The sequence below is a fragment of the Nicotiana attenuata genome, unplaced genomic scaffold, assembly GCF_001879085.1.
Source record: "Nicotiana attenuata strain UT unplaced genomic scaffold, NIATTr2, whole genome shotgun sequence".
NCBI lineage: Eukaryota > Viridiplantae > Streptophyta > Magnoliopsida > Solanales > Solanaceae > Nicotiana > Nicotiana attenuata.
The window spans coordinates 408,007-420,934 of NW_017670837.1; the positions used below are offsets into that span (position 1 = coordinate 408,007).

A 12,928-nucleotide genomic window follows, 5' to 3' on the forward strand; every position below is an offset into this window, starting at 1 on the left:
TGGTGTATAGGTGTGGTGACGAGCACCTATGCGTTGCCAAATTACTTGTTTAGCCTGTTTCCTTTCCCCGTTCTCCTATATCTTGCTTTCCTGCCTTAATTGCTACTTGCTTATCGATGATTCCATGCCTAATTGTTTCATGTTTAACTGTTGATTTTCCTATTGAAGTATTATTTGTTTCGTAGCTTCATTTTTATTGCCTTGGTGGATTGTGTTGGTTATTGGTGCTTCATGGTATTGGTGCTTCATGGTACACTTAGGTCGGTCTCGCTGTGTAGTTTAACTGGTGAAGTTTTACAGTTGTAGTGATATTCCATTATGTTGGTTTGAGGAATAAGTGTAGTGGAGAATCTGAGATGAGTTTGAAACACTTGATACTGTTGTTGTTTATATGATGAGATCGGGATGCACGCCGCATCAGTTGTTGCTATGTATTCATTTTTGTTGAGGTCCATCACTGTGATGTTAAAACACCCTTAAGGATTGGTTATAGCTGAATACTAGTAGAACAACTGGGTTCCGAATTTATTTAATGCCAGTTATTGCTTTATTACATTCTGTATTTTCTTTCTGTTTAGTATAAAGCAGGTTGTATATGTTGTATGCCCCGCCGTAGCCTCGTCACTACTTCGTCGAGGTTAGGCTCGGCACTTACCAGTACATGGGGTCGGTTGTAGTGATATTGCACTATGCACTTTCTATGCAGATTTCGGAGCTAGTGGCTGATCGAGAGGCTGATTGCTATCACTGCGTTCAGGAGACCCAAGGTAGTCCTGCAGGCATCCGCAGGCCCTGGCGTCTCCTTGTATCTTTACTGCATTTTGTTTTACTTTTCTCCGAGACAAATGTATATTTTTCTTTCAACCGAATATTTGTAGTATTCATAGATTGTTCGTGAGTTGTGACACCAATTTCTAGGTGGAATTTATTCCGATTTTCGCTATTAACATAAAGATAATATTTTAAACTGTGTTTTTCCGCATTTATTTTCGCTGATTTACTTTTGTTAAGCTTTAATTATTAAAAGATAAAGGAAAAAGGTAAAATATTCTGTAACATTGGCTTGCCTAGCGAGTACATTGTTAGGCGCCATCACGTTTCCGACGGTGAAAAATTCGGGTCGTGACAGTTCTAGACTTCCCCTTAGTGATAAAACCTTGAGGAAGATGCATGTATACTTCTTCAAAGAGATCACCCTGAAAGAATGCATTGTGAACATCCATCTAATAGATGTGCCAATGCTCTGAATCGGCTGCAGCTATGACTGATCTGATAGTCACCAATTTAGCTACAGGAGAAAAAGTCTCCTTATAGTCTAAACCTTCCTTTTGGCTAAAGTCGTTGGCCACAAACCTAGCCTTGAATCTTTCCACCTCCCCATTGGCTTTGTATTTGACTTTGTATACCCATTTGCATCCTATAGGAGTTTTACCTTTAGGGAGATCAACTATATCCTAAGTCATGTTGTCTTCCAAAGCTTGAATTTTCTTGTATAGCAGTGACCCATCTTGCATCTTTGGCTGCCTCAGAGTAATGTTTGGGCTCAACAATGACTGATTGTGCAGTGAGACATTTTACATATGAAGGAGATAAACCATCATTGCTCAGATAATTGGACATAGGATATGCACAAGAACTTGTCACATAATCTTACATCCATTTGGGAGGATCAGTTGTTCTTTGGGATTTTCTGACTGCAATGGGTTGAACAACCTCTACATGTGAAGGATATTGGGGAGGGTCAACATTCTGTGGTGCAGGAATATCAAATTGTGCCTCAGGACCTAGTGGTGAATCAGCATCACTAAATGCAAAGTCATTGGTAGGTGTAGGTGGATTCTCCTGAACAGCATCAGAAACAGGTGAAGCTAAATGCTCATCTGTTAATTCAAGAACTGGGAATAAGGGATTAGGCACTATCTTCATTTGTTTAAAAGGAAACACCTGCTTCTTCAACACCAAATCTCTACTTATTAGAAACTTCCTGGATTGCAAGTCATACAATTTATAGCTTTTTTTTTTTGGTGAGTATCCCATAAACACTGTTGGCAATGCTCTCGCAGAAAACTTGTCTTGTTTCCTTACATTTACAGCATAACATAAACACCTAAAGACCCTAAGGTGATCTAATGATGGTGCAGTGTTAAAGAACACTTCATAAGGGGACTTCTCTTTCAAGGTTGTAGAAGGTAATTTATTTATTATGTGTACTGCTGTAAGAACACACTCACCCCAAAATCTTAGGGGTGCTGCAGATTGAAATCTCAAAGCTCTAGCTGTTTCAAGGATGTATCTGCGTCTTCTTTCCACTATGCCACTTTGCTGCGGAGTATAAACACATGTGGTTTGATGTATAATTCCTAATGTCTCAACTAACTGCTTCATATTTGAATTAACAAATTCAGAGCCATTATCTGTTCTCAGGATCTTAACAAAACAATGAAATTGAGTACTGATCATAGAAAACAATCTTTTCATTAACCAACAAGTCTCATCTTTAGCATTCATCAGGAAGATCCAAGTAATTCTAGATAAACCATCTACCACTGTAAGAAAAAATCTTTTGCTATCATAAGTGGGTACTCTGAAGGGTCCCCATACATCAGCATGCAAAATGGTGCTTTTGCTCTACTAGTACTAACTGGAAATGGTAACCGAGTCTGCCTAGATAATGGACAAACAAGACACGTTGCACAATCACTGTTTCTTTTACTAATGTGGAGATTCTTGAACTTATCAATCCTCTTAAATGTCTCCATAGGTATGTGAACAAGTCTCAGGTGCCATATCTCCAGCTTTATTGAATCTTGACTAACTGATATAGAAGTAGGCATGACTGTGGTATGTACAGTTGGTGTAGAAAGCTTCCTCCTGCATATGCAATCTTTCAGTATGTACAGTCCATTTGTGTCACTACTAATACCCAACACCTTCCCAGTGTAGAGATCCTGAAACACACATATATCAGGAAAGAAAGCTACCAAGCATTGCCGCTCTTTTGTCAATTTTGAAACTGACAGTAGGTTATACTCAAAGTTTGAAACATGAAGAACATCACTAATCTGCCGGTTCTTGAATATACTAGTTGATCCACTATGTGTAATTGCAGCCACATCTCCATTTGGCAAATGAACTGAGTTAGATTTTAGTAATGAGGTTGGATTATCTAATGCTTCTAGCTTTGAAACCATGTGGTTAGAGGCACCACTATTTACAATCCAAATATCTTGATCCAAGTTAAACATTAAGGACATTATAATACATGAATCCATTCTTGTTGCATTAGCTGCTACTTCAGTTTCCTTGCCTTTAAGCAGTTGTAAAATCTACTGATATTGTTCTAGAGTGAATGAGGGAGCCATAGGAGTAGAACCAGTTGTTGTTGTTGGGACATCTTCAGCTACAAAATTAGTTGTTGCCTGTGAATTGTACTTCTTCCTGAATTTGGTATCTTTTGGATATCCTACTACCATGTAGCAAGTTTTTTTAGTGTGGCCTTTCATGTGGCAGACATCACACTAAAGATTGTAATTTTTCTTTGGCCTCTGCTGATTCCGAGACCTAGTTGTCATCAGCGCCGCCATCTCACCCCCATCAACAGTGGTAAAGGTGTTGGACATAGTCCTCTGACTCTCACACTCCATTAACATAGAGTAGGTTTTGTTCACAGATGGAACATGAATCATCATCAAGAGTTGGGTACGTGCTTATTCATAAGACTCATTTAGTCCCATTAGGAATTGTAGAAGCTTTTGACGTTCCATAAATTGGACAAATTCACGAGAGTTGGCAGCATCACGGCCAGGAATTGGTGCCAAACTATCAAATTCTGCCCAAAGCACTCTCAATTATGAGAAATAAGTCGAAATTGAGCTAGTGCCCTGCCTAGCAGTAGCAATTTCTCCGTGGAACTAAAAAATCCTAGAACAATCCATCTTATCAAAACGCTCCTTCAAATCATCCCATACTTCACTAGCATTTGAGGAATATACCATTCCACTCAACAATTCCGGTGAAACACAATTCATCAACCAAGACAATACAATTGCATTACAACGCTCCCAGAGATCAACGAGATTTGTACCGTAATTTTTTCTTTTGCATGTGTCGTCAATGAACCCTAGCTTATTTTGACCTAGGATTGCAATCCTCATTGCCCGGCTCCACACAGAGTAGTTTTTCAGTCCTCGTAATTGCAACGAAATCAACACAGCTCCTGAATTATCATTTGAATTCAAGAAAAGTGGATGATTGTGACCTAATTTCTCTGGTTCGGTGTTATCGACAGTCGCCATTGTTGATCCTCCAAATTAGCTTGAAGAGGACGAAATTGGACGAAATTGAGGACGATAAGACCACACTAATGGTCGTGTGGCTCTGATACCATGTAAAATTCAGCTATCCAGGAAGCTCAGCCATGGAGTTTTAGCTGACCAGAAACTGATCTAATGAGCTTGAGTAAGTCGGCAGAACAGAGGATGAAGGTGGAGAGAATATTTCAAAAGATTCTATTATTTCTCTTGTGTATCTGTATATTTGTACAAGTATATGTATAGTGAAATGTATGACTAAAACTAAAATTAACTCTACCACTAGATGTGGTTAACTAACTCTACTACTGTTAATTATAGTAAACTTAAGTTACAACCATTACAACTAACTAACTGTTATTACAACTAACTAAGTGACATTGCTTGGCTCATTACAAACCGTAACAGAATAAGCAATCATCCACTTTATCTTAATGCACAATATCTACAATTTCATAGTTTCAATGAGAGAGCTGTGGAAAATATTAAAGTTGTGATGTTCCATAACCAAATGCAAGTAAATTTATCAAGAAAGTTTTATTTACACTAAAATTTAACTTCTGATATCATTCTGTTTTCACTAACTAGAATACATAGTTATTATTATACTTGTCGCTGGTGTTAATTTTTATTGTAATAACCGTGATCGTGATGGTGATGGCAGCTATTCTTATTTTCTGTGTTAAATTTACCCATCCAATAACATTGATATTGGTAGAGGCATTTTTTTGGGTGAGTTTAGGATTAATATCCTAACTAATGCATATAATTTTATTTTTTTCCTATTTATTGATGATCTATTTCTTAGATAAATAAAATTAGAACTTAATTTGACACTAATTGGCAAGAGAGGAATGCGTTAGCCAATTTGGAAGTATGCATCTTATGGAGATTTTTTACCTAAAACTGGGGGATTCATCTAAATATTATGGCGTATGCTAAACAATAAATACTCTAACAAAAATTAATATTAAACAATTTAGAAACCTTCTTCCTTCAGTATAAAATTGAAGTAAAATATTACTTGTTGAACAAGAAATGCCAAATACCAAAATTGACCTCCAAAAGAAGACTAATGATATAATTCGTACGAAATAAATTGTATTGGCAACATCACTAGTTTTATTTAGAATTGCAGAATACTGTTTTATTCTGATCTTCTGCTGGATATGCATTATTTACTCAAAACGTCTGTAGACAAATAAAATTTTATTAAATTTAAATCCACAATTAATTTGGATTTCATCGTATATTAAATACATATTAGTCCAAATGATACTATGGGCTAGTATAATAGAGTGTATTATTTAAGTCTAAAATGAATTGATTTAAATAAAAGTCCAATGTACTATTGGGCTAGCCCGCAAATTGGTCTTCTATCAAATAGGTCGGCCCATAAGCCTCAAGCCCAATGATCCACTAGGGTTTTCTTGGAGACTACTCCATCCCATGCCTATATAAAGGGGTCAGAGGAGAAGGCTAAGACAAGCAAGGAAGCAGAAGGAAAGGCTAAAGAAGCTCTGAAGAATAGCATCAAGGTCTCCATCCATATCTGCAATCATCGTCTGTGGTCAAATTCCAAAGGCGAACTCAAGTCATAGGCGGGCGGCTTCAAATCTTCCGTTCGTGATAACCCAACACCAAATCCTGGTTCGTGACGAGCTTCAAATTGTTCGTGACGTACTACAAATCTGAAATCTGTCAAGTTCAAGATCAAGCTCTCGAGCTCTTGAACCGTCATCCGTGAGGAGGAGAATCAGAGGACTACATTTCTTTAGATTTAGAGATATTTTAGAGATTGTAACCCCATCACTTGAAATTAAATATAATATTTGTCGCTATATTTCTTGTATTGATTATTATTTTTCAGGAGCGAAATTTAGTTGTTACACATTTTTACCCACCCTGTCCTGCCCTGCCCTGCCTATATAGCATTGTTTTAGATTTTTGTCCTATCCCACCCCGTCCCGCCCAGCTAACCCTTGCCCCGCTCTGTCCCGTTTATGTTCTTTTTTTATTTGTCTTTATTTTTTCTTTTGCAATATTCTAAAATAATTTTTTTAACTTTTTCAATTTTAATTTGAACCTACCAATTTGAACTTGACTAAACCGGTTTATCCTCGTTCAACGGTTGATTCAAGATTTATTTCATCTGTATATACTATTCACTGAAATAGTTATTTTTTATAACATATTATGCTCCTAGCATCATGGCTCCTTTAATGGATTAATCAGTTGAGGTTAAAATAAGAAACCAATGACAACAAAATTACTTGGCCAGTGGCTGAGATTGAGAATTTAATATCAAACAGCAAGGAATTCGACAAGGTGGAGGTCAAACCAGGGTCAGTTGTTCCACTAGAAGTTGTCACTGCCACTCAAGTTTGTTGATTGAATTTAACTTATATATAATGACTGGGGTAAAAGAATTTTTTTAAATTATCAGTCTATTTTAAACTATTATAGCACGTAACATGCTAATGTTCGATAAGTTTAATGTACTATAATTTAAATTGTTGATGATTACAGTTGGACATAATGGCTCGACTTTGAAGTAGAACCTATGGTATTGGAGAGATTAGAAGGATGTAACGCTACATATGAGTGCAGAAATAGTGGGGGGGTTCTGCTAGGGCTGTTCAAAACCGAACCGAAACCGTTAATCGAATTAAACCGATGGCTTATTGGTTTATTGGGTATATCGGGATAATGGATTGTGAACAGATTGAGATTTTATAATCAACGGCTTAACGATTTTGGACGGATTACTCAATTTTCTTATTGGGTAAACCGTTAACCCGTTAAGGATTTTTATATTATACTTTTATCCCTATGTAAATAAAGTACTAGTAAAACCTAAATGGCTAAATCCCCTCTTATTCTCAATAGAACTTTCGTCTGTCCGTAGCTAATGGCATTGGCAGTCGTCTTTAGCTTTTACCGGGAAAAGCTACCAAAACTAACAGAGTCAGTTTGAACTATGCATTTGGCCGTTTGGTATTGATTGTTCAAAAATCTTCTATTTGATTTAGCCGATAAACCGCCCGATAATTGTCAATCCGATACCAATTCGCTTGATGTCTTATTGCATGACTAGCGGATTACTACATTTATAATTTGATATTCGATAAGTCAAACCGTTAAGCGTAATTTTCCCTCCGATCCGCTCCCCTAGGATCTGCTGAACGTGGTGCCTCAGGACCATTTGGTTTTACTGGTTCTAACAGATAAGGCCTTGTCCGACAAACTCCAATATACTTCTACATTGCAAAAGATGCTGCGGGAAATTTCACCACATTCTTCTGCAATGATCTTACGAGGTTCTAATTCTTATTAAAGATTGTTTATCGATAATTATTAAAGATTGTTTATTGTAGCTCTCAAATGTAACTACGAGCTTTTTTGGGAAAGTGCTTTACTACACAATGTCACTCCGAATGTTGGGTGTTAATTAAAAAAAAAAAAGTAACAAAGTAGAGATAGACGTGAAATTGAATTATTCAATTAAATTGTCAAATAGATTAATAGAGCAACTTTCAGATATTTCAAAATAAAGTTTGCCCTGCCCTGCCCTGTCCCATTAATTTTTTTAAAAAAAAATTCCCCGCTCTGCCCTTCCTTGCCCCAATTGCCATGCCTGTCAAGCACGGAGACATGTCACCTAATCTCTAGTGGTATAGGTACAAGTACAGCCTAGATCCATGAGTGTTCGACTTGTAACACTCTGTCGGATGGCTAATTCTGAACTAGACATTGTTCTATATAATATTTATTTTGTGGTAAGAAGTGAAATAAGCCTTTAAAAGACATGTTTTCTATCTTCGCACTTTCTAAAACCCAATTTACCAATTTACTGAGTTCTGCATTAGGGCTACCTCCATAAGTTCGAATGGTGTCACCTTGATGTGATAGCCTTCTCATTTAAAGTTTGATACATCAATTATATGTCACACCCCTTTCAAAAACAATAAAGAGAGAGAGGTTTAAAACATCAAACACTTTGCCTAATGTTTCAAACAGGGTTTTAGTGGATACAATATTATTGCCCTTATTTATTTATTTTTGTCTCTCAATTTCATCTTTTACTTTAGTTCTTTCTGGAACATCTATTATTAAGAGTAACATTGAAAATATAATATTTAATTCTTTTCTTAATTTTCTAACAACTTTAGGAAAAATGGCAAGTGAATATGACGGAAGAGAGTAGATAGATTCCACCAATGTAACACAATGGACGGGCGGATATAATGGATTAGCTATGGATTTGTCTTAATTCAGTAACTTAGGCTTAAACCTTACAAAAATTCCACCAAGCAAGCATACATGATAAATTTCAAAACTAGTAAATTAGATGAGTTACGATAGAATTCCATTCTTTGCTCACTATTCATCAAACTCAGAGGCACGTGTAAATATATCTTGTAGTATAAAAAAAAATCATCATAAATTAACTAGATCACAAGTATATGAACATTTCTAAATTCGAAAAGGCATAAATAACTTCAGCAGAGTATTAGTATAACATCCGAAAAATAACAAAACATTGTCAGAATGATCTTTAAATACCCGTTCAGACATTCTAAATATGAATATAAATCCCACATATTATTACAGAGCACATTGAAAATTTGATCTCTGAGAAGTTACATTTCTTGCTAGAGAAATGACATGTACTTTTTTAAAGAAAAACCAACAAAGAGAACACAAGCATATAGCAGACAAAAGTTACATCTTCCTCTGTATCTTCATCTGGATGTTCCTCGACTCTTTCTCCACTTCTTCTCAAGGCCGTGCTTTCTCAATCTAATATGTTAAAGAAATATCTCCAAGATGACTCTCGAGTAAACAACAACAACAACAACCCAGTGAAATCCCACTAGTAGGTTCTGGGGAGGGTAGCGAGTACGCAGACCTTACCCCTACCCCGAAGGGATAGCGAGAAATTAGAGTTCATAGTCCTTTTCTTATATGATCAAGCATATTTAATTTCAACCACATGACAATTGTTAAAATATGATCTCCCCTCCTTATCATTGATATAGGAGGCATTTTTTTCTTTGGGCAACAATTCATGTGCCACCTTTTCAAGAGGTTAAAGTAATATTTTTGTTGATATTGCTTCCCTCTGTTACACAAGTAGCAGATAGATAAAGATATGGTCCTCCAAGCAAGGCCTTCCCAAAGGTTTGTTGTTCCTAACATATTTCTATCACCAAATCTACCTATAAATTGGTTCAGGGCTCTTTCTTCCATTGTAGAACTGAAAAGTACACAATGTACATTAAAACACACGGTCTAAAGAATCGAACAAAATTAACCGAGGAATCAAATTCACGTTGCGAGACCTAATATTATTTGTAGTTCAACTTAACATGTTTGTCTACTCAATGAACAGTGATTTTTAGTTTTCCTCTTATATCAGGAAGGAATAAGCAAATAATAGCAAAAATAAACTACCATGACTTTTTTCCCCCTCAAAATTTTGCAATACACACAAAAGAGTACTAAAGAAAACTACAGCAACAACAAACAACGAACATCACGAAGCCCTCATAAAAATGTCTTTTTGACAGGATTGACAGAGCAAGAATGGCCAAATTCAGAATATGGACATAGGCAAGCTGTACAGGGGTAGTATGAGCTCAACCAATGAAATAAAACAAACACAACATAAAATCGCTCAATTACTGCATTGACGGAGACCAACCCAAAAAGAGTTTCGTAGAGCCATTTTCCTAAATGTAAATATTTGTGTACTTCGAGCTGTGGAAGCAGCTACTAATGTTTGTATTACGATAGGCTGTCTATTTATCACAACTCTCATGGTGCGACTCTTCTCCGGACCCTGTGTGAATGCAGGATGCCATGTGCACCGGGCTGCCAAACATATATATTTGTGCAATGATTTTTCTAAATCTTTTTCATTGACCATGTACATCATAATTAAAAGGCCGTACAACAAGAACATGCAACGAATGTAACAAACTCTTTATTATAGTCAACAATATACTCCTATTTACAAGTTATGCAGAAGAAATCCTATTACAATCAACAGGTTAATTCTTTCTTACCTAATGATTCAACACAGTTCATGATCAGAAGTCAAAATGTTAATGGATATTGAAAGTTCATCGTTGATGATTTACTTACTTGAATCAAAGGCATAAACTTTAAGCATGTTGTTTCCCAATTCCTCATGCTTTTCCTGGATCTGCTTGGCAAAAGTCACAAGAGGACGACGGCATTTATGTAATTCAATTAGCTGCAGCGTCACACTATCTGCAAATCCTTCTGGGATCTCTTTTAATAGTGTGCATTCTTTGATGCAGACACGCTCAAGGCATTGGAAATAATCATCGGCGGCTGTCCAATATCTAAGATACAGATCCTCAAGGAGTAAAAACTTCAATTTACGGAATCCCATCTCTGTTATTTCCCACTCAACGCCCGAGAAGGCATCATCCTTCAATTCAAGCACCTCGAGATTGGGCAACTTGCTAAAAATGTTCATGCAATTCCATGGAAGACAGGTACGGCTAAGTGTCAATTTCTTGAGATTTGGTGGGAAAGAACCTGGACTTGGATTGATTAAACACGGCAGCTGGTCGGAATCAAAATCAGGCGGAACTGTTAACATTTAGTGCCTCGAGCTCTATTAAATATTTAAGATTATTATACCATCCCATCTCGCTATGAAATTCCTCTGCTTTACCAGAAATTTCCAATTTCTTCACTTTCTTAATCGCTTCAAATATTTCTTTTGTGCAACAAGAAGGTATCAACCCAGAAACAGTTTGTATGTTTTCCAAAACCAAGTTCTTCACCTCATTTTCTGATATCGTATAAGGAGAGTCCAAATACATACACCAAAAATGGAGATGCCTTAATTGAGACAATTTCCAAATTCCATTTGGTAAGGAACGATTAGCGTGCATTCGGGTCGGACGAACAATGAGAGTTTGTAAATTCAAAAGTTTAGAAATTGGAAATTGTCCAGATCTTGAAATGCTCAATGCCAAATACCTTAAAAGAACTAGGTCTAGTATAGCTATGGGGAAATTAAAGATCTTCTAATTCTCCAAGTCCAATACCCTAAGAAGTTTGAAATGACACCTTTCTACATCAAGAATTAATGCTCTAGAATTGACAGAAAAGGAACGTAATTTGCTATAAGCAAGAACAGGGAATCGACTGTGAAAATAAAAGCCCCTTGATTGTTGTGATACCCACCTGCAACCTTCAGGAATAACCCATAGAGGTCCATCAATATCGTTATTCACAATATACAGAAGATTTTGGCAGTCAGCTTCTTTCAAGCAGAAATCATGAACAAGATCATGAATCATACATTTCATGATTTTACCATCCATACTTCTCTTGCTAACAATAACTAGACTTTTATCAATAAGATGATTTAAATGACTAGCAGCCACTTCTTCCAATCCCTCCATCCCCTTTACTTTTAGGAGCCCTTCCGCAATCCATAATCTAATCAACTTTTCCATAGAAATTTCACTAGCTTTAGGAAAAAGTCCAAAATACAGAAAGCAACCTTTCAGATAAGAAGGAAGATGATTGTAGCTTAAAGCAAGCACTCCCGAGCATTGTTGATAAGCATCAACGTCTGCTAATGAGCTCACACTTTCAGCAACTTTTCTCCACTCTTCCAATGTCCTCTTGCTAGACAGAATCTTGGCAACCACGGCAATCATAAGTGGTAATCCTTTGCAGTTTTTTGCAACGTCCTTCCCAACATCCTCAAATTCAATTGGAAAACCTTTTTCTGCAAATGCTTTTTGGTGAAACAAATTCCAACTGTCATCAGGGCCTAGTAAATGCATCTTGAAAGAATCCTTCAAAGAGCTAGCATATTGAGCAACCTCAATGTCTCGAGTAGTCAACAATACCCGACTTCTTTTACCATCGTCTGGAAGACACAGTCTAATCTCATCCCAAGCGTTTTTGCTCCATATATCATCCACAACAATCAAATACCTTCGACCCATTAAACTTTGTTTCAAGCAAACAGCTAAATCTGAATCGTTTTTCTTATCAAGGTCTTTTTCCTTCCCAATATTAACATCTTTAAGGAGGCCTAAAAGCATCTTTCTATAACTATAGTCCTCAGACACAGTAATCCATCCACGGATGTCAAAGAAGCTCAAAACTGAGGGATGAGAAAACAGCTTTTTGGCAAAAGTTGACTTACCAATGCCGCCCATACCAGTAACAGCGATGACTTCCAGTTCAGGCGAGTCTCTGGTAAGTTGACTCAGCATGTTTGTTTGTTCAATGTTGTACCCCACCATATCGTTCTCAAGGGTTGAAGCATGCAATCCTAGTGAACTTGAATCACCAAGTGAGGAATTTCCAGCTTGCCAAGGAGACTGGAGCACCAGTGCTCCAAACTCCAGTATATTATACTGGACAATTATACTTTGCGGGAGTTCCAGCATAATTATGCTTGAACTCCCGTAAAATTTTGCGGGACTTCCAGCATAATTATGCTTGAACTCCCGTAAAATTTGTGGGAGTTCCAGCATAGTTATCTTGGAACTCCCGTAAAATTTACCGGAGTTCAAGCATACTTATGCTGGAACTCCCGTAAAATTTGCGGG

The 12,928-nt window shown here is 36.9% G+C and overlaps 1 protein-coding gene across 1 annotated transcript; it reads right to left on the bottom strand.

The window, feature by feature from the left end:
- Positions 1–9,253: 9,253 nt before the first annotated feature.
- On the bottom strand, positions 9,254–12,676 carry LOC109243782 (putative late blight resistance protein homolog R1A-10). Its single transcript, XM_019410771.1, has 4 exons — positions 11,386–12,676; positions 10,989–11,142; positions 10,461–10,945; positions 9,254–9,570 (listed from the first exon to the last, which is right to left on the bottom strand). The coding sequence occupies exons 1-4, from the start codon at positions 12,617–12,619 to the stop codon at positions 9,545–9,547; spliced, it is 1,899 nt and encodes a 632-aa protein (XP_019266316.1). The 5' UTR covers positions 12,620–12,676; the 3' UTR covers positions 9,254–9,544.
- Positions 12,677–12,928: the final 252 nt, after the last annotated feature.